This window comes from Martes martes, assembly GCF_963455335.1.
Source record: "Martes martes genome assembly, chromosome: 18".
NCBI classification, from domain to species: Eukaryota; Metazoa; Chordata; class Mammalia; order Carnivora; family Mustelidae; genus Martes; species Martes martes.
Genome location: NC_137906.1, coordinates 40015109 through 40037239, shown reverse-complemented (window position 1 = coordinate 40037239; position 22131 = coordinate 40015109). Strand labels below are relative to the sequence as shown.

General features: G+C 65.8%; 4 protein-coding genes across 6 annotated transcripts in view; 1 reads left to right on the top strand and 3 right to left on the bottom strand.

The window, feature by feature from the left end:
* UNKL (unk like zinc finger) overlaps window positions 1–1567 on the bottom strand; it is a 34874-nt gene extending 33307 nt beyond the window's left edge. For both annotated transcript variants that reach the window (XM_080829861.1, XM_080829860.1), the window contains exons 1-2: window positions 1489–1567; window positions 260–469 (exon numbers count right to left, since the gene is read on the bottom strand). In XM_080829861.1, the coding sequence (XP_080685987.1) occupies window positions 260–469; window positions 1489–1565 (287 nt within the window). In that variant the 5' untranslated portion in view covers window positions 1566–1567. The remainder of the gene's footprint in view (window positions 1–259; window positions 470–1488) is intronic.
* A 1382-nt stretch (window positions 1568–2949) lies between these two features.
* Window positions 2950–5234, bottom strand: UQCC4 (ubiquinol-cytochrome c reductase complex assembly factor 4). 2 transcript variants are annotated; one of them, XR_013968428.1, is made up of 3 exons: window positions 5148–5219; window positions 4037–5071; window positions 2950–3544 (listed from the first exon to the last, which is right to left on the bottom strand). XR_013968428.1 is itself a non-coding variant. In XM_080830402.1 (2 exons), exons 1-2 carry the CDS (start codon window positions 5177–5179, stop codon window positions 4705–4707), a joined length of 399 nt encoding a protein of 132 aa, XP_080686528.1. In that variant the 5' UTR covers window positions 5180–5234; the 3' UTR covers window positions 3759–4704. The 2 variants fall into 2 exon arrangements, 1 of the variants encoding a protein (XP_080686528.1); XM_080830402.1 differs by lacking the exon at window positions 2950–3544 and having other exon boundaries at window positions 3759–5071; window positions 5148–5234.
* Window positions 5235–13615: 8381 nt separating this feature from the next.
* Window positions 13616–14365, top strand: PERCC1 (proline and glutamate rich with coiled coil 1; the record flags this gene model as incomplete). Its single annotated transcript, XM_080830472.1, has 1 exon — window positions 13616–14365. The coding sequence occupies one exon, from the start codon at window positions 13616–13618 to the stop codon at window positions 14363–14365; it is 750 nt and encodes a 249-aa protein (XP_080686598.1).
* Window positions 14366–15156: 791 nt separating this feature from the next.
* Window positions 15157–22103, bottom strand: CCDC154 (coiled-coil domain containing 154; the record flags this gene model as incomplete). Its single annotated transcript, XM_080830867.1, has 18 exons — window positions 15157–15301; window positions 15399–15586; window positions 15820–15906; window positions 16201–16318; window positions 16552–16628; window positions 16706–16825; window positions 17421–17558; window positions 17660–17774; window positions 17977–18101; window positions 18174–18302; window positions 18390–18491; window positions 19951–20074; window positions 20400–20495; window positions 20784–20836; window positions 20958–21147; window positions 21236–21552; window positions 21864–21970; window positions 22091–22103. 18 exons carry the CDS (start codon window positions 22101–22103, stop codon window positions 15175–15177), a joined length of 2226 nt encoding a protein of 741 aa, XP_080686993.1. The 3' UTR covers window positions 15157–15174.
* Window positions 22104–22131: the final 28 nt, after the last annotated feature.

Here is a 22131-nt window from a genome sequence, read left to right as displayed (position 1 = left end):
GTGCATCCAGCAGCTCTCCGGCCACAGCCACGGACAGCCGCCAACAGCTGCGCATCCTAAGGGCTGGTTCTAACGCAGGGAGTGCGGGGACCCGGCTCCCACGTGGGCGGGGCAGGGGGTGCCGTGCACCGGGCGTCCCCTAGACACACAGCCCCGCAGGCAGAGGAAAGCCTGCCCTCCACCGGCGGCCGCGGGAAGGCTTCCGAGGGAAGGCAGGACCCGCTCCGCAGACGGCCCGACGGCCGCGGCGCGCACTCACTCGTCGCCGTCGGGGCACACGCCGCTGGCCTCGTCGTACTTGGAGCAGTACACGTCCGGGCTGTAGTTGAAGGTGCCGTCCCGCCTGCGGAGCGGTCTACGCCGACGCTGATTTAGGAAATGCCAATGGAAACAGGTAAATGGCCTGTGCTGGGCGCACTTGTGCTGCACAAACAGGGCGCACTGCTCTGTCCTAAACTCCTTTAGATACCTAAAAAGACAAACAGCGTTGCGGGTCGCTTCCGCCGCCACCGCCGCCGGCGGGCGGCCTCGGGGACTCGTGGGCGGGGACCGGACCCCGCAAGCCAGGGCGCCCCAACCTCAGGAGCAGCCCCCACTCTGAAGGCAGATGACCCCAACGGCCGCCCCCCATCCCCAGAGCGTCCCTCGCATCCCAGGCACAGTCCCGGACCCCAAGCGCAGGCAACCATCTCCGCCCCGAGGTGCGACCCTCCACTCTGTGTCCGGACCGCCGCCCTACCCTACCCCCAGCCCGGGCGCGATTCCCCAGACCCCGTCCGCAGCAGCCCCCATCCTGGCCACGGGCGCGACCCCCAAGTTCAGGCGCGACACAGCGACCCCGGGAGCGCCCCGACCGGGGACAGAGGCAGCCGGAGTCCAGACGGCCGCCCTCCCTCCGAGCCCAGGCGCGGCCGTCCATCCCCGACCCCAGGCGCGACCCCCGACTCCCAGCGCAGACGGCCGCCCTACCCCCGGCACGGATGCGATTCCCCGGACGCCGTCCGCAGCATCCCCCATCCCGGCCCCTGACGCGACCCCCAACTTCAGGGGCGACACAGCGACCCCAGGCACGCCCCGAGCCCCAAGCTCTGGTGCCATCCCTGATCCCAGGCGGAGGCAGCCCGGGTGCAGATGGCCGCCCTCCCCCCCGCCCCCAGCCTCATTCTCCGCAATCCCCCGAACCCCCACCGAAGGCCCGTGGACCCCCGCCTCCCGCCGCGCTCCCCGGCCCCCGCCCCCAGGTGCTGCCCCAGACCTGGGCGCCGCCGTTCGACCTCAGGCGGCGGCAGCCCGCGTCGGACGGCGGTCCACCCGCCCCGAGCCCAGGCGCGACGCCGAGGCCGGGGCGGGGGCCGGGGGGCGACGCGGGGCCCCAGGCCGCACCGGCGGCGGCACCCAGGCCCAGGTGCGCGGGGCGCGGGCCGGGGGGCGCACGGGGCCGCCCCCCGGCCCGCCCCCGTCCCCGCCGCGGCCGGCCCGGCCACTGACCTGTAGTGGGTCGGCTTCTCCGTCTGCGGGGGGGACCCGCTCAGCGCCGCCGCCGCCGCTTTCGAAACCGACGGCATTTTCAGTCAAAACAATGCAGCGCGCATGCGCCAGGCGGGCCCGCCCCCGCCCCTCCGGATCCCCCGGCACGGAGCCCCCCGCGACCCCGCCCGCCTGTCCCGCCCCCGCCCCGCCCCGCCCCGCCCCCGCCGGCGTCCCGCGGACCCCTGACCCGCCCGGCGGTCGCGCCCCGCGCCCGGCTCCGCAGGGACACGCCCCGAGCGCGCCGCCCCCGCCCCCGGTGCACAGTTCTCTGCCCCCGCGGGCTCCCCTCGTCCGCGTTCACGCCCGCCCGCGCTCAGGCGGACCCCGGCCCCTCCCGCGGAGCGTCCTGCACGACCCGGAGCAGGTGCCCCGCGTGGAGACAGCGGGCTGGCAGCTCACTCTCCCCTCCTTCATCGACTCTGCCCCCCAGGCTGGGTGCGGAGCTGCGAGGAACGGCCGCAGCGGCTTCGGGCTGGGTGTGGGAGATGTGGGGGGCCGTGCAGCGCTGCTTACGGGTACCCAGCTTTCTCTCAAAGAGTGCGAACAGGTCCCCAAGTTAGGTTATGGTCATGGCTGCCCCAAGTCACTATCTGAAACATTTTTTTCATTATATACTGCAAGTGGGTGAATCGTGTACCAGTGACGCTGATTTTCAGAAAGAATCCAAGAGGCCCACAGTCAAGGGGGAGTCACACACCCCTCTGGTCACCATGCGGACGCACGGGGGGGGGGGCTCTCGGGGAGCAGGCGGCAGAGCAGCAGCAGGGTGCTGGCTCCGTGAGCCCGGGGTAGGAGGGAGGGTGTGCACTTCAGGAGGGAGAACCTCGGCCCGGAGCATGGGGCACGAGACACTTTTGAAAAGGTTCAACCAGGCTAGTAATTAAATTAAAAATTACCTTAAAAAGCAAGTGAAAGGAAGGCAGAGCCCATGGAGTGGGCATTTTCTGTTCTGAACAGAAACCCCCCGATGCTGCAGCAAGACAAGCCCTTGAAGGAGGGCGGCTGGGACGAAGACTGAGACGAGGAAAGGCTTTAGGGAACAGTTCGGCCGCCCACCTGCTCCGCCCTGCCCCTTGCAAAAGCCCAGGTCCGGAGGGCCTGCTCACACTGTCACCAGCCAGCCTTGGCCTTCCTCCCCGGCGCCTGGGGTGTAAAGTCCGGAACCAGAAACGCCCTCGCTGGCGGCTGCCCTAGAGATACTCAGGACTTGTTCCCATGTGGTTGGTACATGATGTTTCATCCGAAAGAGCACCCACCCCTGTGTTTTGAAAAGCTGTGTATTTATACACACGAAACAATCTGGAAAGGTAAACAACAAAGTGTTCACAGGAGTCGGCTCTAAGCGGTGGGATTTTTAGTGATTCTCCTCCTTTTGCTTATTGCAGTATCTAACTTTTCCAGATAAACCATATTGCTTCTGTCATGAGAGAATTAATTTTAATTAAAACAAAAATTCTTTTCATTAGGCCTTTTTCTTCTTCCTGCAGTAACTACAGAGAAAAGTAAGGGTTCAGGTTTGAACAATGTGCTCCAACAAAACAGTTCACAATTAAACAGGTAACAACCATGCCAGGTTAGAGAAAGGATGGCTTCGTTCTCTGCTCCTGCTGAGATAAAAATGTAGCCTGAGCTACAATCAGGTCAATCTTTCCAAACCTTGCTCTGTCTTTAAATAATGAACATATCTGCATCAGTTCTATTTCCCTGCTGAGCCCAGACACGGCCGGACGGAGAGTACTCCCTCACAGAGACCCTTCTGGAAGCCAGCACGCTGGCAAGCAGCCAGCAGCCTTCAAACACTCGAATGAAAGAAACCTCCAGGTAAATTTGGCACCACCGACATGCCATGATAAAACCTTCCACTAGAAGTGTAAGTAAATAAAATCTTCCTTTTGTGCGTCTTGTATTTAATTAAAAACTGAGCAGTTTCTTTCTTACTACTTGAAAAGCCTATCATTTAGATACCCAAAAATATTGTCTGCAATTTGTCAAAACAAATAGTTATCAGGAGCACCTGGGTGGCTCGGTCGTTGGGCATCTGCCTTCGGTTCCGGTCCTGATCCCAGGATCCTGGGATCAGCCGGCGTGGGGCTCCCTGCTCTGTGGGAAGCCTGCTTCTCCTTCTCCCACTCCCACCGCTTGTGTTCCCTCTCTCACTGTGTCTCTCTGTCAAATAAATGAATAAAATCCTTTTTAAAAAATCACCAAAAAAGGAAAAAGAAAAATACTTTTTTTTTTTTTAAAGATTTTATTTATTTATTTGACAGACAGAGATCACAAATAGGAAGAGAGGCAGCCAGAGAGAGAGGAAGGGAAGCAGGCTCCCTGCTTCATAGAGAGCCAGATGCGGGGCTTGATCCCACGACGCTGGGATCATGACCTGAGCCGAAGGCAGAGGCTTTAACCTACAGAGCCACCCAGGTGCCCCGGAAAAAGAAAAATACTTATCAGTCTTATTCTATTCAGAAAATTGTCACCCTCTTCTGTCACCAGAAAATTGTTACACCTAAAAATTTGTAGAGCTGACGAAGTTCATTATTTCTGGCATCCTTTGTGAATTCCACAATTTACATTTAGATTTCTTTCCTCAGTTCCTACTCTGGAAATACAGAACAAAGGGACTGGGGAGGACTAAAAGTCTCCCCCTCTATTTTTCTAAAATGAAACGCAAACAAGGGGAGGGGATCGGCTTAATTCCACATTACCAAATTAAAATGTACTGTCAATTAGTTTGTAAAACTAAGACCCATTTCTACGCACTACAGTACACTGCAAATCGGAAGTTTAACTCTTTCGCCAGCTGTCCCGTCTCCGAAAACGGAAGACCCGCGAACTGGATCCAGGTGTCACCAGAATACGATCGCGCCGTAGAAAGACACATCACAAATCCAAGAGCACACGACGCAACCGAAGACTCTCCCGCATCTGGAAACGCCATGTCCTCTGGACGTATCCGCTGGGCATCAGTGTCCGGCAGAGAGCCGGTCCCGACAGGATGGCCTTCCGCTCCGCCTTCCACGCGGGTCAGCGCGGCCCGGTGCGCCGAGTCCTTCACTCTGCTCACGCGCGCAACGGCGGCAGAATCGCCAAACCCGATGGCCAAAGCGTCGGGGCGGCGGCCTGTCCCCTCGCCGCCAGCCCCGCGTCCCCCGCTGTCCCCGCGCCGCCAGCCCGCTAAGTTCTCGCCTGGTGGGCAGCCGGAGCTCCGGGCTCCTGCGAACCCTCGCCGGGCTCCGCCTCCTCTTCCCCCAACACCTGTTTCAGCCACCGGTCCGCGCCGGTCTCCTGCCGCAGGAAGCACCAGAAGACCAGAGCCATGAGAGACAGGCTGAAGGGCAACACCCTCCACCAGGGCCGCTGCTGCTGCTTCCCCAGGGAATGCTGCACTGTCCAGCGGGACGGGTGGGCTCGGCTGGAGGAAAAGTGAATGGGACGGTCAGGGTCGTCCTCTTCCTCGGCCGCGGGCGGGGCCTGCGCTCGGCCACCCGGCGGCGGCTGGGTGCGGGAAGCCCAGCGCACGAACCTCAGCGTCCGGACGGCCCTGCAAGAGAGACAGCTGTGAGCGCGCCCGCCCGTCGCCCCCGCCCTCGGCCGCTCCGAGAAGCTGCACAGCTCACCCGGCCGCCGGCGCACACAGGACGCCGCGCATCGCGACCCGGCCTCCGCGCTCGGCGCCGTGGCGCACCCCGTTGGCGTCACTTCCGACGCGCGAAACCGGAAGCCGGACGCCGTTCGAGGCCTCTGTTTTCGACTACAGAACGTGGGTCCGGTCGCGCGACGGAAATGACGCGCACTCTCGGGCGGCCTCTTCCGTCGCAGCCAGCCACCCAGGCCAGGCCGCAAGGGCATGCCGGGAAGTGTAGTTCGCTCCCAGCCCGAAGAGGAAGGAGCCGAGAGGTGCCTGAGTGCAGGGCCCGGTTGGAGCGAGATCGTCGCCCCGGTCCCCGCGCACCCCGCACCCTTCCCGCCGAGCAGGCGCAGCCCCGGGATCCGTGCGGCTGCGTGACCGCAGGCCCTCGCCCACGTCCTGGCGCCGTGCGTTGCCCCGTGCGGCGCACGCCGAGCTGCCTCCAGACCCAGACCTCTCAGCGGGGCGGCGTTTCCGCGCGGTGCTCGGCCTCGGGGCCGCGATCCCGCAGCCAGCGCCGCAGGGCACGCGCGCGGCGCTCCCCGGGCGTCGGGCCTGCTCGCCGAGGGCCAGCGGGACCCCGTGCGCACGTGCGCTGCCTTCCTGGGTCACCCTCCCGAGTCAGGCTGGGGGCCGGGGGCGCCCTTCGGGCTGTCCTGGGGCTCCCTGCTCGGCCCGGTAGGGACGCTGCTGGAGCTTTTGTCCTCGGTAAAAACCGGGCTTGGTTTGCTGATCTTCCCCGTCAGAGGGCCACGCAGGGTGCGCAGGCATCATCACAGACGTTGTGGGGATGCGCGTAGGGGCACCGGGGACTGCGCGACACAGTCAGATGGCGAGGCCGCCCTGTGGACTGCGCGACACAGTCAGATGGCGAGGCCGCCCTGTGGACTGCGCGACACAGTCAGATGGCGAGGCCGCCCTGTGGACTGCGCGACACAGTCAGATGGCGAGGCCGCCCTGTGGACTGCGCGACACAGTCAGATGGCGAGGCCGCCCTGTGGACTGCGCGACACAGTCAGATGGCGAGGCCGCCCTGTGGACTGCGCGACACAGTCAGATGGCGAGGCAGCAGATGTGCTGCCTCCCTAATCCGGCCTCGTTGCCTCCGGACCGCTCCTCTCCTGCGCCTGCTCCCGGCAGAGACACCAGAGCCCGCGCGGGTCTCCGCCTCGCCCCGCCCCTCCGGGGACTCTCCAGACTGTGGGGCGGGGGTGGCTGGAGACGTTCCCCACGCAACAGCATCTGGGGGTCCCCCCCCCCAGCTTGGGAAGCCCTGACGCGCTGCGGCAGCTCAGCTCCCAGCCCGGGACCGTGTCCAGAGCTGCTGTGTCAACAGAGGCACCTGTGTGTCCGGGTCCTCCTCGCTGGGCCCCACCCCACCTGTCCCGCCCTGTCCGTGCGAACTGGCCAGCAAGAACACTGTAATACACGAAGGAAATAGGGAGTTCTATTCAGACCGAGAGCCGTCCGGGAGACAGGTCTTCACTGGGAAGAGAGTTCTGGAGCATGCACTGTTGTCACCGAGTTAGAGAGTTCTTTACAGCTTGTAAGAGCTCAGAAGGGCATAGATTAGAATATAAGCGGGATTATGAGGTTTAACTTCAAGGAAGGCAGGGAGCAGGAGTGTGGATGACATCTCAAAGGCAAGAGGGTTTTCCCTTAGGCTACTCACTCAGGAACCAGACATACAATGTGTGTGGCAGGCCTTTAAGTCTGGCTTTTGGTTTAAAGAAAGTTTATGTACCGCCGTCCTGATAGAGAAATCTAAAATGACTTCCCTTGTATATCAGACCTTCAGAGAGCTTTCCTCTGTCTACCTCAGAACCCCACCCGAAATCACTGCCTAACCAACTCACCCACAGGCAAGCCCAGGAGCCCCCGCTGCAGACTGGAGGAGGGGAATCATGCTGGAGTGTAGCCTGGAGGGCTTCCTGGAGAAGATGGAAATTAAAGCGCTCTGAGGTTGGAGGTGGAGCTGCTCAGTGGGGCGTCGGCTAGAGGATTCTCTCCCTCCCTCTCCTTCTGCTCCTCCCCTGCTTGTGCACCCGCATGCTTGCTCTCTCAAGCTCACACTCTCTCCCTCTCTCTAATAAATACATAAGTCTTTAAAAAGGTGGGGGGGGGGCCGCCTCGGTGGCTCAGTCGTTAAGCATCTGCCTTCGGCTCGGGTCACGATCCCGGGGTCCTGGGATCAAGCCCCATATCGGGCTCCCTGCTCGGTGGGAAGCCTGCTTTCCCCTCTCCCACTCCCCTTGCTTGTGTTCCCTATCTCGCTGTGTCTCTGTCAAATAAATACATATATAATCTTAAAAAACAAAAAAAAGGAGCAAATCCATGTGTCCAAGTGACTACTCCTCTGCCCCAATTCCTGCTGCCACTTGGTCTCCACTGTGGGTAAAACGCTATGCAAAAACACAGGTCCCGCAGAGTCCTTTTTTTTTTTTTTAAGGTTTTATTTATTTACCTGAGTGAGAGAGCAAGCATGGGGGGCGGGGATGGGGTGAGGTTGGGGCGGGGCAGGGAGAGAAGGAGAAGCAGGCTCCCCGCTGAGCAAGGAGACAGATTCAGGACTCGATCCCAGGACCCCAGGGTCATGACCTGAGCCAAAGGGCCGGAGTTTAACTGACTGAGCCCCCAGGCGCCCTGGTCGTGTAGAGTCTTAAGACGGCAAGAGCCCGTGGCCTTTGGGAGCTGGGACTCATAGCTGGGGTCTCTCAGACATAAGCATCTTCCCACACAAGGACAAGTGTGGGTCAGGCCACTGCGGGACTGCTTGGGACGAAATAAGGCCCTTCTGGGTAAGACGTGCTAGGGTGCCGAACCGGGCTGAACTCTGTCCCCCCCAAATTCACATTCACCTGGAACTCAGCAGGTGACTTTATTTGGAAATAGGGTCTTTGCGGATGTAGATCAAAGGTCACCGGGATTGGGGGGGCCTAAATCCAAGGCCTGGTGTCCTCCTAAGAAAAGCAGAAAAGACACAGACACATGGGGGAGGCCACGCAGAGAGGCCCAAGCCACGGAGCTCCGAGGACTGCCAGCAACACCAGAAGGAAGAGAGAGAGAGGCCTGGGACAGACTCTCCCCTGGGGGGTAAGCCAGCCGACACCCTCACTGCAGACACTGGCCTCTAGACCGAGAGAAGACTTGCTGTCATATTAAATCACCCGGTGCATCGTGCTTTGCCCTGGCGGCCCCAGGATGGGGTCGCAGAGCCCCCTGCTTCCCACCAGCCAGCACCCCAGAGCCGAGCCCCTCACCCGACACTGGCCCGGACCCACAGCCCTTTCCAAGGCCCTTCCCCAGAGGCAGCCCCGTCCCCAGCCCCAACCCCAGCACTCCCCCGCCAGGGCGCTGGGTGACAGGTGCCGGAGCCTGAGCCTGCGGTGCTGCCCGCTCTGGTCTGAGTCCCCTCCCCCACCCCCTCGGGGCATAAACCGACACCTCGGCCTTCATTATCTCAAAGCACACGGAAGAACCTCTCGGGGTCTGATGTCTCCCTGATGGGCAGGGCTGGTTCACCTGAGAGCTGACATATTGGGGCTATTGATTTTCCCCAGGAAGATCAATACGGGGTGCGTGGGGACAGGCAGGTCCATGCCTTCCGAAGAGCAGAGCCTCTTCCCAGGGACATAGGCCTGGCAACAGGGCAGGGGCTGGCAGGGGCTGGCGGGGGCAGCGAGGGCGTAGAACTCTGTAAGGCCAGGCACACCGGAGCTGGCTGGGAGCAGGTGCTGGGACGTGCTGGGGCCCGAGCCTGAGTGCATCAGTCCCAGCCCCACTCCAGCGGCTCCAGTGGGAGCGGGGGGCTTGGGACACCTATGTCCCTTGGCCTGGCCCTGGCCACCCAACACCCGGCTGGACTTGTGTGCACAGTGGTTCTGAGAAAGTGCGTCTCCACCAACCCAGCCTTGCTAGTAACAAAAGCCAGAGTTCAGCCTCCACTCACTGGACTCCCGGGTTCCTCTTGAACGTGGTTCGGACTCAGGAGTGGCAAGGACGGGGATCATTCATGCACACCCCTACTAAGACCTCAGATCTGATTCTTCAGTCCCTCTCATGCTTGTCTCCCACCTTTACTCCCTCGGGCTGTGCTTTGTGGGGCCCTATCATTGACTGCTGGGGCCAGTGCAGTAGCACCTTCCCTGGGCTCCACGCTCCGGCTTCCTCTGTCCAGATGCTCCCCTCACACTGCACCGGTCAGGTTCCTCTTCCTAAACCTTCACCTGCGCTGGTGTCTTCCCGAATCTAAAATTCTCTGTCCTAGGCTGGGGTGTCCTCCTTGGTCTCTGGCCAGGCAGAAAAAAGCATTGAGATTATGCCAGGAGAAAGGGACAGGGAGGGTCTATTTGCGGACAGTCTTCCCGTGGCTGCCATTAGGGAACATCTCCTCAGCGGGCCGCTTGCAGGACCCAAACCCCCACCACAGCCCCAGCTCCACTGACCGGGGGCCTGAGGCAGAGGCCGGGATGGAGAAGTAAGCCGGTGGGGCGCTGGGGAACAAGGGCCCTCGGGAAGGAGTGGGCCCCGGGGGGGGGGGGGTGTCCATCGAGCCTCCTCTCTGGGAGAGCCGCACCCTCGTGCTGGGATTTGGTCCAGCCACAGAGGGCAGAGCTGAGTGCCTGGGCAGCCTTGGCTCCCTGTGGCAGGAGGAAGGGCCGAGCGAGCTCCACGGCCCGGCCAGGAGGCCTCCCAGCCTCACCCCACCTTCCAGCCGAGGCTTCCAGCTGGGCGGCCGAGCCCGGACGTCTGGCAGGGCTCAGAACGGCGCTGCTGCGTTACCGGACACCCCAGGTCCGAAGCAGCCCCAAATCAAGGAGCCCACAGGGCGGCGCCCCAGGGGCTCCAGGGGCGAATCACTTCTTTGAATTTTCCAGATTCGGGGACCCTCCATTCCGCCTTCAAAGCCAGCAGCGACCCCGCCCCTAGGGTCACATCTCCCGCTCTGGCCCTCACCGCCGGCCCTCTGGTCGGGACCCCTGTGATGACACCGGGCCCCCAGGACCATCCAGGATCACATCTGCAGGGGTCCCTTCCCATGTGACGTGACATGTCCACAGTCCCTGGGGATTGGGGTGTGGACGTCTGTGGGGCGTCCTAACCACAGGGTGCCCGCTCCTGGTCGCCGAGGCCTTTCCAGGCTGTCTCCTCTGTGGAGACACCTGCCCTTCACACAGATGGGCCAGGTGACCTCCTGGTCCCATCCGGTGCCCAGCAGACGACCTCCTTCCTGAAGCCCCTCTCTGGTCACACAGGGGGGGATGTTCTCGTGGGCGAGGGACGGGAGAAGCGCCCCCCACTCTGCCTAGCCCGGGCAGGGCCCCGAAGAGGGCTGGAGACTGAGCCCAAAGGCCCTCCTGGAGCCGCCACCCATACTGCACCCCCTTTGGGTCCTCGGGGCCACACCTGCCCCAACCCACCCGCTTCCCAGGTCCCGGCCCCAGCCCTTCCCAAGGAGCAGCAGGGGGCGCTGTGGTCACAGTCCCCCCACCTGTGGGGCCCCTCCCTGGGGTCCCGCCTAGCAGGGCTGAGGCTCACTGTGCTGGGTCTGAGGGGACACCAGCTGCTGGGGGAGGGCCACCCACCCGGCCAGAGCCTGGACAACAGTGTCACCGAACCCAGCGTCTCAGGGCAGAACTGTGGCCGTGCCTGAGGTCGGTTTCTAGAGACGGGGGTCCAAGTGTAGACTGAACTCATGAGACAGATTACTTGTGTCCTGGCTGCGCCCTGGGACGTGGGGAAGGGGCTGTGACGATCCAGGAACCACGAACCACAGGCCATAGGGAGGCCTCACATGCCACACGCGCCTGCACTCTCCCTGCAAGACCCGGCCCTGGCACACCACCTGCTTGGGAAATGTTGGCAGCTCCAAGGACCCACCCACGGCAAGTGACCAGCCTGGCCGGGGTCCCACGCTTCATTTCCCCGTCACTTCCCCACAGCCGGGTGTCCTATGACTCCTCCATCGGGCCCTCCAAATGCCCAAGAAATGCCCGCAGCAATGCCCCCATGGCCCCCGGCTGCAGAAAAGGCCCACCCACATCTGTGCCCACAGCTCACGTAATGGGGGGGGTCACTAGGTAGGAGAGGTGCTGTCTCCTGTCTGAAGGGAGCAGAGCCTGGAGCCAAGGCCAAGGGCCCAGGGAGGACTTCGAAGGCATCCCTGGAAGGGTGAGCCCCCATGGGTGGAGGAAGATCGGGGACCGGGGGCCCACCAAGCGGGGAGGGGGCTGCCATCCTGTCCCCACGACAGGCTGCCGTCCTGTCCCCAGGACCTGGCTGGCCCACAGGCAGCGGTGGCTTCAAGCCAAGGCCAACAGTTCTCTGGAGACCCCCAGCCGGGATCGAGGCACCTAGCGGGGGCCACGTGTGCTGAACGGCTGTCCCCCAAACTTCGTCCGCTGGAACCTCGGAATGGACTCTAATGCGGAAACGCGTGTCTGCAGCTGCAGTCATGAATACAAAGTCAGACTGGATCCCAGTGGGCCCCGAGTCCAGCGATGGGTGTCCTTGTAGGAGAAAAACTGGGACCCACTCTCCCGTGGGATGGCCGCGCATGGATGGAGGCAGAGATTAGGGTGACACATCCGCAGCCAAGGAGGCCCACCGCGGACACTGGGAAGGAAGCATGGCTTCTCCCCTGGACGACGCCCCTTTGCTGCTCCTGGCCCCCCCGTTTGGGTGACTGGCTACTGTGGCCCCAGGACGGTCAGGCAGCCTCAGGCGGCACCGCCCGGGGTCCCGGGATGGTGTTGGCTGTAACCCAGTTGGGGGGGGGCTCATGAGGAGGTCCCCAGGTGGGCTCTGCGGTTGGGGGCAGGGGCAGTGGTGTGGGACCAGCTTGGACCCTGGGGGTGAGGCCCTGTGTTGTGGGGGGCAGGGGCTGAATCGGGTTGGTTGCAAACACACCGGCAGCTCTGGGACGGCTGGGACCCGTCACAGCGCCCAGGAGGGCCCGGCGCTTGGAGGGGGCCCCCTGCATAGGAGCCCGCCACCTGGGCCCTGGCCGGGGGTCCCCCAGCCTCCTGTCCTAGGCCTGCCTGGCTCCTCCCGCCGGCCAGGAGCACCGTTTACCCAGAGAACCACAGAAGCAGGATGTCCTCTAGAGGAGCCTACTCCAGAAGTCAAAATAGCATGAAATTTAATTTTCCGCCTATTTGACAAGGCTTGGTCCGGGTCCCAATCAGTGGCAGAGATAAGGGTCCTCGGCCCCGGGTGTGAGCCAGCTGGGCCCGCAGCAAACACTCCATGGTCCCCGGGCAGGTTGAGGCTCCCCCCGCGAGGCCCTGGTTGCTGGGCGCTAAAGCAAACGGGCTCTATTTGCCCAGTCTGCGATGACAATGCAGTCACCAAATATTTGCCAGCCCGGCCGGCCTCGGAGCCCAGCTATAAATGCTTGAGCCCAGGTGCAGGTGGGCCTGCCCCGCGGGAGCTGCAGGCCTCAGCAGGTAGGAGCCGGACTGGGGGGCGGGCGGGGAGGGTGCTGGCGCTGGCCGCTGGCCACGGGGACCTGGCTGCCTCCCTTCTTCCGGAAGGCGCTGGGCCTTTGGGCCAGGTGGGCTGTGCGGACCACCCACCCACCGGGAGGGCAAGGGGCGGGGCTGGAGAAGGAGGGCGCCCGCATCGGCTTCCCCACAGCCCAGTGCTGGGGCCAGGGGATCCCGGGCAGGGAAGAGCCCCCCACCCCCACGCTGTGAACGAGAGCCAGAGCCCAGTGCGGATGGACGGCTGTAGGCAGGAGAGTGAGCCTCCCGGGGTGGGGGTTCTGACAAGCAGCGAACCCCCCTCTCCTTCACACCACCCTCCCTTTCTTCCCGTCCTGCCAGGAGGCAAAAAGGCCCTCCCGGCTGCAAGCTGTCCTCCCCGCTCCCTCGCACTCATCCTCTGGGCCCAGAGCACTCCAGCGCCTCTCAGAGGCAGCCCCGTCTGGCCTCAGACCAGCCCTGTCTCTGTCAGCTCCCCAAATCCCACCCTGCCCCGAGCCCCAGGCCTACACAGCTTCCCTGCCTCCTGCTAACCCGCCCAGCCCTCCACACCCCAGGGGCCCGGGGGTCTCACCGCCAGGATCCACAGCGTCAGACGGTGCAGGGGGTTGGGGGGAAACAAACAGCACCCAGCTCGGGGCCGGGCCCCTCCACCCGTGAGACCCCTGAAGCCACAGGGGCTCTGGGACCTGGACCCAGAGTGCTGACTGGGGCAGCCAGGCCCAGCTCCCAGGGCGCCCCCTGCCGGCACCTGAGCAGATGCCCCGGCGGGCCGGCCTGTTGCTCCAGAACCGCCTCTCTGCTCCCGACGCCCACAGCCCCGGTCTCTCCACGCGTCCCCGGCTTCTGATTGTGGCCCCTGCTCCAAGCTCAGAGGAGGCCACACAAGCCTGGGGACCTGAGGGCTAACCTGTCCACTCTCCACCTCCCTCCCCAGCCACACCTGCTGCCCCGGAGACGCGGGCTCGAGGAGATGGCCGCGGGCGTGATCCGGCCTCTGTGTGACTTCCAGCTGCCCCTGGCGGCCTGCCGGCCCTTCCTGCCCTCAGACCCGGAGCCCCAGGAGACCTCTGAGGACGAGGACGAGGACGAGGACGAGGAGGACGAGCCAGAGGCCGCAGGGCCGGGCGGCGAGAGCCCAGGCCCCCGGGTCTCGGGCTGGGCCCCAGAAGCAGCCCCTCGGGGTCCCGGCAGCCCAGAGACACCCCTGCGACTCCTGCGGTTCTCCGAGCTCATCAGCGGCGACATCCAGCGGTACTTTGGCCGCAAGGACGGGGGGCAGGACCCTGACGCCGGTGACGTCCACGCAGACGACCTCCAGTGCGCTGACCCGGCGCGCCCGGCTCCGGCTGGGCCCCCAGACGGCGACGAGGCTGCGCAGCCCGGAGTGCTCTCCCCCAGGGGTCCCGAGGGGCAGGCTCGCGGGCTGGGGCCACTGGCCGAGCTCTTCGACTACGGGCTGCGGCAGTACCCGGTGCCTGGGGCCCCGGCTGGCAGGCGGCTCTGGCTGGAGCGCAAGTACGGCCACATTGTCCCCATGGCCCAGAGGAAGCTGCCGCTCTCCTTCTGGGAGGAGCCGGCCCCTGGCCCCCTGGGCCTTCTCCACCCTGGCACGCCTGACTTCAGCGACCTGCTGGCCAGCTGGTCGGCGGAGACCGGCCCCGAGACGCCCGGGGGAGAGGCCCCCCAGGCCCTGGACGGGGTGCCGCTGGCCGAGGCCTAGCGAGCGGGCCAGGGTCCGTGGGGCGCCAGGGGCAGCAGGCACTGCCTTTCCTTCAGGGGCGCGGCCTGTCACTGCTCTCTCTGCTGGAGCCCCAGGGGCCGCCCAACCAAGGTGGCCGGCCACCAGCAGGACAAGCCAGCTCAGGGAGGGACGTCCCAGGCCCGGGGAGGACAGGCCGGGCTCCTCCTGGGGCCTGGAGCCGCCACCACGAGAGGACCCCTGGGCAGGGAGCAGGCGGGAGCTGCATCTCAGACACCCTCAGCCCTCGGAGCTCTGCCCCCGGGAGGGGAGGGCAGGAGGGCAGGAGGGCAGGTGGTCTGCACACTGTGCTCCACACTGGGTGAGGCCCACTGGCTGTCCAGACCTGCCCTGAGATCCCAGGTCGGCAGCCGCCTGCCTGGCCGGTCCTGGGGCTGCCCCTCCCCCAGACCCCACAGCAGGCGGCGGGACCAGCTCCCGTGGGACGAGCAGGGTGTTGTCGGAGGCAGGAGGAAGGGGCACTACTCGAGTGTGTGAGCAAACACACAGTTTGCTCCCTATGGTAGGGCAGACGGAGCTGCTTTCTGGGTTGGCCACCTCACAGTGTGAAGGGCTCAGCCAGCCACCGAGGGCCAGGGGCCAAGACCCCAAGCCTGGGCCAACTGGCCCTCCACGGGGCCCGCCAGGAGCAGGCAGGGCTCCCGGACTCTGCGGCTGTGGGCAGGACGGCCTGAGATGGTGGCGGGCCTGCGGCTCGGCTGGGCCTCAGGCGGGGGAAGGGACGCTCCCGGGAAGGAGCTCCGGGCTCAGGTCCACAGGAGCTGGCGCATTTATTTCTGGGCAAGGGGCAAGGACACGAGCCGGCGGGCAGGCTCCTGGCAGGAGGACTTCTCCAGGAACGCGCGTGGCCTCCGCTGGGCCGCCAGGTTCAGGAGGACCGCCTTCCACTGCAGCCACCTGCCGGAAAACGCGGCTCAGGCCCACCGGCCTTGGGGCCTCCCAGGACCGCCCCAGACCCGGAGGAGTCTCCAGACAGCGGCTCCCCATGGCCCACCTCACGGCCTGATACATGCCCCAGCGGTTCATAGGGACCACCTCTCCAGCGGCCGTGTCCTTGACGAAGGACTGCTGCTTCCCCAGGGCCTCAAGGACCCTCCTGCTGCCCAGCGTCAGGGCCCAGGGGCCCTCTTCGCTCTGTAGACGCAGGATGCTCTCACGCAGGCTGGCCGTCTCCTCCATACGCTGTGGACAAGGGCACGTGAGGAGCGGCTGCTGCGGGAACCCAGGCATCCGGCCCGAGGGGGACGGGACAGCCCTGGATTTCTCTCTGACAAAACAGGGTCTTATCTACCAGGAAACCCTCCTCGGGCCAGACACACAGACGGACGGGCATGGGAACGCCCACAGAGCCAGGGACCCGGCAGGGAGGGGTAGGGGGCCGGGAGCTGCCCCCAAGCACAGGGACCACTTCGCACCAGCTTGGTTTCTGTATTAAACTTGAGGCTCTGGATGGTCTTGTGGTCCTGCAAGCTGTTTTCCAGTTTCATTATCTGGTTCTGGAACTGAGCGTGGCCCCTGCTCGTCAGCCCTGTCGTGGTGCGCTGGCCCGCGTGAGGGCGGCCCCCACCCCAGGCCCCTGCGGCGGGGTCCGGGCCCCTGGGGGGTGATCCGGTGGCCCTGGCCAGCACTCAGGCCGGCTCCTTTCACCATGATGACACCCCCGGCAAGTGAGGCGCCAGAAAGGTGCCCCACAGCACACTGGCTCCGTAAGCCACTGGACCTCAGGGTGTCTGGGATCCGGGGCGTCCCGGGGCCCCCTCTGCTGAGCGGGATGGGCGTGGAGGCCCCCGGGGTACCGTGGCCAGCTTGCCCTGGATCTCGGCGATCTTCCGCCCGGGGTTGCCCTCCCTGAGCAGCTGCACGGACGAGAGCAGAGTGGCCAGCTCCTGCCGCATGGCCCCGACCTCGAACTCTCTGTGGGAACAGGAGGCTCTGGGGGGCGGCCCGGGGCAGGGGGAGGGGGAGAGGGAGGGCAGGGGTGCGGGGGTGTGTGCTCCGCTTTGCCACCCCTCCAGTGGGACCTGGGGGGTCACTGGCAGGTGATGGACGGCAAAGCTCGAGGACTGTGCGGGCTGCCCCGGGTGGGCCGAGCCCAGAGCTGGGGGAGACGCAGCTACCCTCCTGCCATCCGGCGGACATGGCCTCACCTGGCTCGCCCCTCTGCTGAGATCTTGAGATCCGAGTCACTCTTGTGCAGGACGCACTTATCGGAGACAACCTCTATCTGCAACGCACACAGGGTGGGCGGGCAGCCCAGGAGCCCGGTGGGGCTGGGGAGCCGCGCCCCCGGCCCTCACCCACCTGGCGGGGCAGGTTGTCCACTCGCTCCCGCAGCTCCCTCAGCCGTGCCTCGGCCTCCTTCTGACACTGGGCCAGGCCCTCCCGCGATCTCTGCTCCAAGCCTTCCCACTCTCTCTTTGCCTGGAACACAGACGTCGGTGAGGGCTGAAGCTGGGGGACGGAGGGAGACGAAGGGGGACAGACAGATCGACGGGGCCGCTGGAGCCAATGGGGACAGACGGCTCTCTGACCACCTGGGTAGTCCAGGCTGTGTGGAACCATGTCCGCAGGGAGGCCTGGCTTGGCCCCCACCCACCCGGAGTCAGCAGAGATGGGGACAGATGGCCGCCCCCAGCTGCGGGAGGGGGTGACCCCCCCCGGGGTCCATCAGCGGACCAACACACAGACTGGGCACACGCCATGTGCGAGCCTCTGTAGGTAACGTCCAGTACGGGCGAATCCCCAGAGGCCGGTGGCAGGTCTGGGGTCGCCGGGGCCGCGGGGTGGGAGGGGCTGCTTGCCGTGTGCGGCTTCCTCTGCGGGGACAGGACGGCTGCTCAGCCCCGTACCCACGAGGAGCTGCCACACCCCGGGCCTCGCAAGGGTGGACCGCACGGCGTGGGGACTGTGTGTCGATGACGTCGCGACAAGGAAGAGGAAAGAGCCCACGGGCGAGGGCTTGCGTCCCTGCCGCGGAAGCCACTGCGCGCCGGGGGCCCCGGTGGGCCACACTCACCTCGCTCAGCCGCAGGCTCAGCGTCCGGTTCTGCAAGTCCAGTCTCCAGCTCAGGGCCGCGAAATGCTCGCTCAGGTCCTTCACCTGCTTCCCCAGCTCGGCCAGCGACGCCTCCAGAGTCTGGCTCTTCTCTCGGAGCTGCGGGGTGACCGGGGAGGGTGGGCTGAGCGCGGCTGCCTGGGGAGGCGGGGCCCCCCGGGGACGCGGACCTGCCCCCCCCCCCCCCCCGCCGCCCTCACCAGCTCCAGCGCGCTGTGGGCCTCCTGTCGGGCCAGCTGGCCAGCCTCCAGGCTCTCCTGCAGGAAGGCGGCCAGCTCCCCGGCCCGGGTCTCCTCCAGGTGCCCCTTGCTGTCCCTGGGGGTTGGTGCCGACACAGACTGTCCCTCAGCTGGGCCGGGCCAGCTCCGGAACCATCCGGGAGAACCCCGGGGAGCGGGGGATGGAGAATGATCAGGGAGCCCCCCTGGACGGGGCTGTGTCCAGGAGTGAGTGCAGAGTCCTCCGCGGGGTGGACGGGAGCCCCTATCCGAGGGCGCTGGGTGCCGGGGACACCCACCAGGCCTTCTGCTGGGCCAGGAGGATCCGGTTCAGCGACATCTGGTTCTGCCGCACAAACTTGGTCAGCTGGATCACGGCTTGGTCCAGGCCCCGGCACTGCTCCAGGAGGCGGCCTTCTTCCTGCTGAGGGGGGAGAGGCGGCCCTGAGCCCCCCTGCCGCCCCCGCCCCGCCGCCCCCAGCCCCGGGCTGCCCACCTCGTGCTGCCCTTGCAGGGCCCGCGCGCGCTCCTCGGCCAGCTCCTGGAGCCTCTGCCACCGGCCGTCCAGCTCTCCCCGCAGGCTGCTCTCCGCCTTCAGCCGGGTGCTCTCTGAGGCCTTCATTCTCTGTGGGGAGACCAGCCCCCACCTACTGTGAGCAGAGAGGGTGCGGGGGTGGGGGGCACGGCCCAGCCACAGGCCTGCGGCCCCCACCTTCTCTAGGGCCAGGAAGCTCTTCTGCAGGAAGCCACACAGCTTGGCCTCCCTCTTGAGAAAACGGAGGCTCATCTCCTCACCGAGCTTGGTCACCTGGGCCTGTGGGAGTCAGTGCGGCGGCCGTGGGGTCCGATCATCCTCCTGGCCGCGTCCAGCCCCTGCCCTGCCCGGTCCCCCCAGCCCCGGGGTGAGCTCAGACCGCTCTGTTTCCTGGCCCGACTGTGTCGACCCCAGGCCATGTCCCCTGCTGCCCTGAGCCTCGCAGCACGGGGCCCACCACACCCTCCTTGGGAAGGCAAGGCCCACATGTCCTCCCCGAAGGCCAGGCACGGGGGCTGTGACGGGCCCACAGGTCAAGCTTGTGGGGACCCAGACCACAGCTGGTACTCGCGGCGACCACGGATGCCGCCCTGGGCGGATGGCAGAGCTGCCACATCGCATCCCAAGGTGGGAGCCTCCATCAGGGCAGCTGCGTGCACATGAGAGCCCACGAGCTCAGGCGTGCATGAACATGTGCGCACAGACCCACACGTTGGTGCGTGCACACACATCGCCCTCACCCCCGGGGCCCAGAGTGGGGCCCCGTCCCCCCGTCCCCTCCTTCTCCTCCCCTTCCTACTGCATCAAGGATTGGAGTGGGTCTGAGCTGTGGCGTCAAGGCCAGGGGCCCCAGCTCCCACAGCCACAGGGGGGTGCGCCCTGAGCGCCTGCCAGCCCCTCACACGCATGGTGCTCTGCGGCGGGGGTCAGCGGGCCATTTCTGTAAGGAGCCCAAGGACACGGGGTCTGCGCCCAGGGGTCCAGGGCAAACCCAGAAATGAGCCGGACAAAACAAATGGGTGGGGCCGCGTGCCGATCCAGCTTGGCGAACATCGGTGGTGGTCACGGCCTGCTGACCCCGGCCTAGAGGGTGGTGCGGCTCGGCCGTGCTCCCTGCCTGTGCCTGGCGCACCAAGAACCCCTGGGCCTGGGGCCTTTGGGAGATCCCGGCCTCAGCAGGGCACAGTGTCTCGACGGAGCCAAGACGCGAGCTCCCCAAAGGGCAGCGACGAGGGGAAGGCCACCGAAGCTGGGCAGCCGAGCTATGTGGGCAGCAGCTGGGCGCACTGGGCGGGCGCCACGGCCCCCAGGCTCTGTTTGCAGAGCTGAAGAGGCTGCGTCTCGAGCGGGAGGGGATCCTGCAGCCGCCCAGGGGTGGGGCCGCCCCGGGAATGGCTGAGAAAGGGGCTGCAGGCCTACGATGTTCTGTTTCCAGATCTGGGCGCTGGTCACAGGACGAGGGGCAAGGACCAGGGGCGGAGACGCCGCCAGGGAGCGAACGTCCGTGCCGACAGACGAGCTCCGTCTTGGCTCTGCCCACATGAGCAGCCACGGGCCACACACGGCCGCAGGCTCGTGGGACGGAGGGAGCTGAAACACCAGCTCCCCGCAGACAGAGCCCCCTGCGGCTGGTGGCCACCGACAGGTGCTCGGGAGCACGCCCCACCCCCGGGCTGCACCACAGGGCCGGGAAGGACGGCTCCCCCGGGGGCCCCGGGCCCAGCCTCCCTCCCGGTACCTGCATCTGGGCCACCTCACGGTCCACCCGGTGGCTGGCGTCCTCCTGACTCCTCTGCAGGGCGCCGCAGGCTGCTTCCCGGGACTGCTCCTCCCGCTCCAGCTTCCCGGCTAGCTCGGCCAGCCTAGGACAACGGCCGCAGGTCCCAGCCGCCCCACCGGGGCCCTGAGACACTGAGAAAATGCTTCCTGGGCCCAGGCCTGCCGCTGGGGGGCCCAGGCTGACCGACGGGCCGGCGAGGCGGGGTGGGGGGTAACCCCGCCCGAGCAGTCAGAGACAAGGGCAAGACACTGACTTCCGTGGCCCCAGGTGGGAAGCCCAGAGCGGCCTGGGCCAGCGCGACCGGATGCGGGAGGCTGCAGGGCCTCTGGGCTCACGCCTCCATTCCCGGTGACCAAACAGGGTGGGTCCCGAGCCAGCCCCTCCCGAGGGAGGCTGGTGGCGCCCACCTGAGGTTGGCCTCCTGCTCGGTGTCCTTCCGCTCACTGTCCTGCAGCGCCTGCTTTCTCCGGATCTGGGTCAGGGCCTCCCGCACCTCCACCAGCCTGACACGCAAGAGCCATTTGGGCCTGGGGCCTGCCCGGCCTGCCCTCCTGGCTGCCTCTAGGGGTCAGGGTCCGGGGTCAGGGTCCTGGCCCAGGGGCCCTAGCTGCAGGCCTCCCACCACGGTCACGCAAGGCCAGACCTCTCTGAGTTGGGCCGCAGTTGCGCACAGCTTACCTGAGCAAGACAAGGAGCAGGGACAGCGGATGCCCTGGGGTCCCGCCCCAGCCGCCGCCTTCCCCAGGCCCCCGGCCCTCCCAGTTAGGCCTGCACCGCCGGGTGGGAGGTACCTCTTGTCCAGGGCCTGCATCTGGTTCTGGTTCTGGTTCTGAGGGCTGGGGAACTGCGAGGAGGTAGGAAAGGCTAAGCCTCGCAGCCCGGCTGGCACAGACGGGCCCGAGCTGGGCGCAGGGGGGCCCGGGAGCAGGGGAACTCGCCTCTGTGCGGGCATGGCGGCAGCTCACCTCGAGGGCCTCCTTCTCGGGGGCCTGAGCCACCGGCCGCAGGTCCTGCCGCAGCCTCTTGAGCTCGGCGTCCTGCAGCTGCACGCAGGCCCGGAGCTGCAGCATCTCCCGCAGCAGACTCAGCACAGCTCGCTCGCAGCGCTCCTTGTGTCCCCGCAGGGACGCCACCTCCGCCTGCAGGTCGGCCACCCTGGCCGGGGCAAGGAGCAGGTTGAGTCGGGCCCCGCCTGCCGGGGGGGACGGCCCAGCTGTCCCGCCCCAGCCCTGCCCAGGCTCACCACTGCTCCGGCTGCGTCCAGAGCTTGGGGGAGTCCCGCTCCGGGAGGGAGGTGGCGGATGCCAGGGGGCTGGACTCATACCTCCCCATCTCCTCCAGACTCAAGAGCTCGGGGCTGGCCAGTCCTTCCTCCAGGCAGAGCCCCAGGCCCCCCAGGGTGACGGTGCTTGTCTGGGAGGGGGGTGAAGCCCCTGACGACGGGGTGCTACCAGCCAGCTCTGCAAGAAGGTGGCTCCCGGGCTGATGGGTGTCGGCTCCCAGGTGGGGCTCAGGATGACGGGGACCAAAGTCACTGCAGTGATCGGCTGAGCGTGTCCACTGGGCTCAACTTGGCCCGTCGGCTGAGTCACACAGCTTGGCCCCGGAGGGGCAGGGGCTCAGCTCTTGCTGCCCCGCAACGGGGAGCTCGTGCTCAGAGAGGTCCAGACTCCCGCCTGAGAACACACAGCACCAGGAAACAGAAACAGCACTGTGTCCTGCCTGCCCAGCACCAGAGCGAGCCCCCGGGGCAGTATGGTTCCTTGAGGGGTCAGGAAACAGAGTCGCCCTGGGAGGCCCACACTGCAACCCCGCACAGGCCCTTCCCTGGACCGGCCTCCCGGCTTGGCCTCTGCTGGCACCAGGCTCACCGGGTACGGCTTCAGCCACTGGCCAGAAGCCCTGGGCCTCGCACCCACGGCTTCCGAGAGCTGGACACCAGGGTGGAAGGGAAGGTGGGGCTGGAGGGCTCTGGGGCCTTGGGGAGCACGTGGGGTGTTAAGAGGGAGCGCCTGCCCTCACATCTCTCCTTCCAAGACAACAGCGGGGCAGACAAGCGGCAGATGCTCTTCTGGAATCATCCTTCTCTCGCCAGAACCTCGTGACTTCATGGGCCAACTGCCAATGGAACTTGGGCCC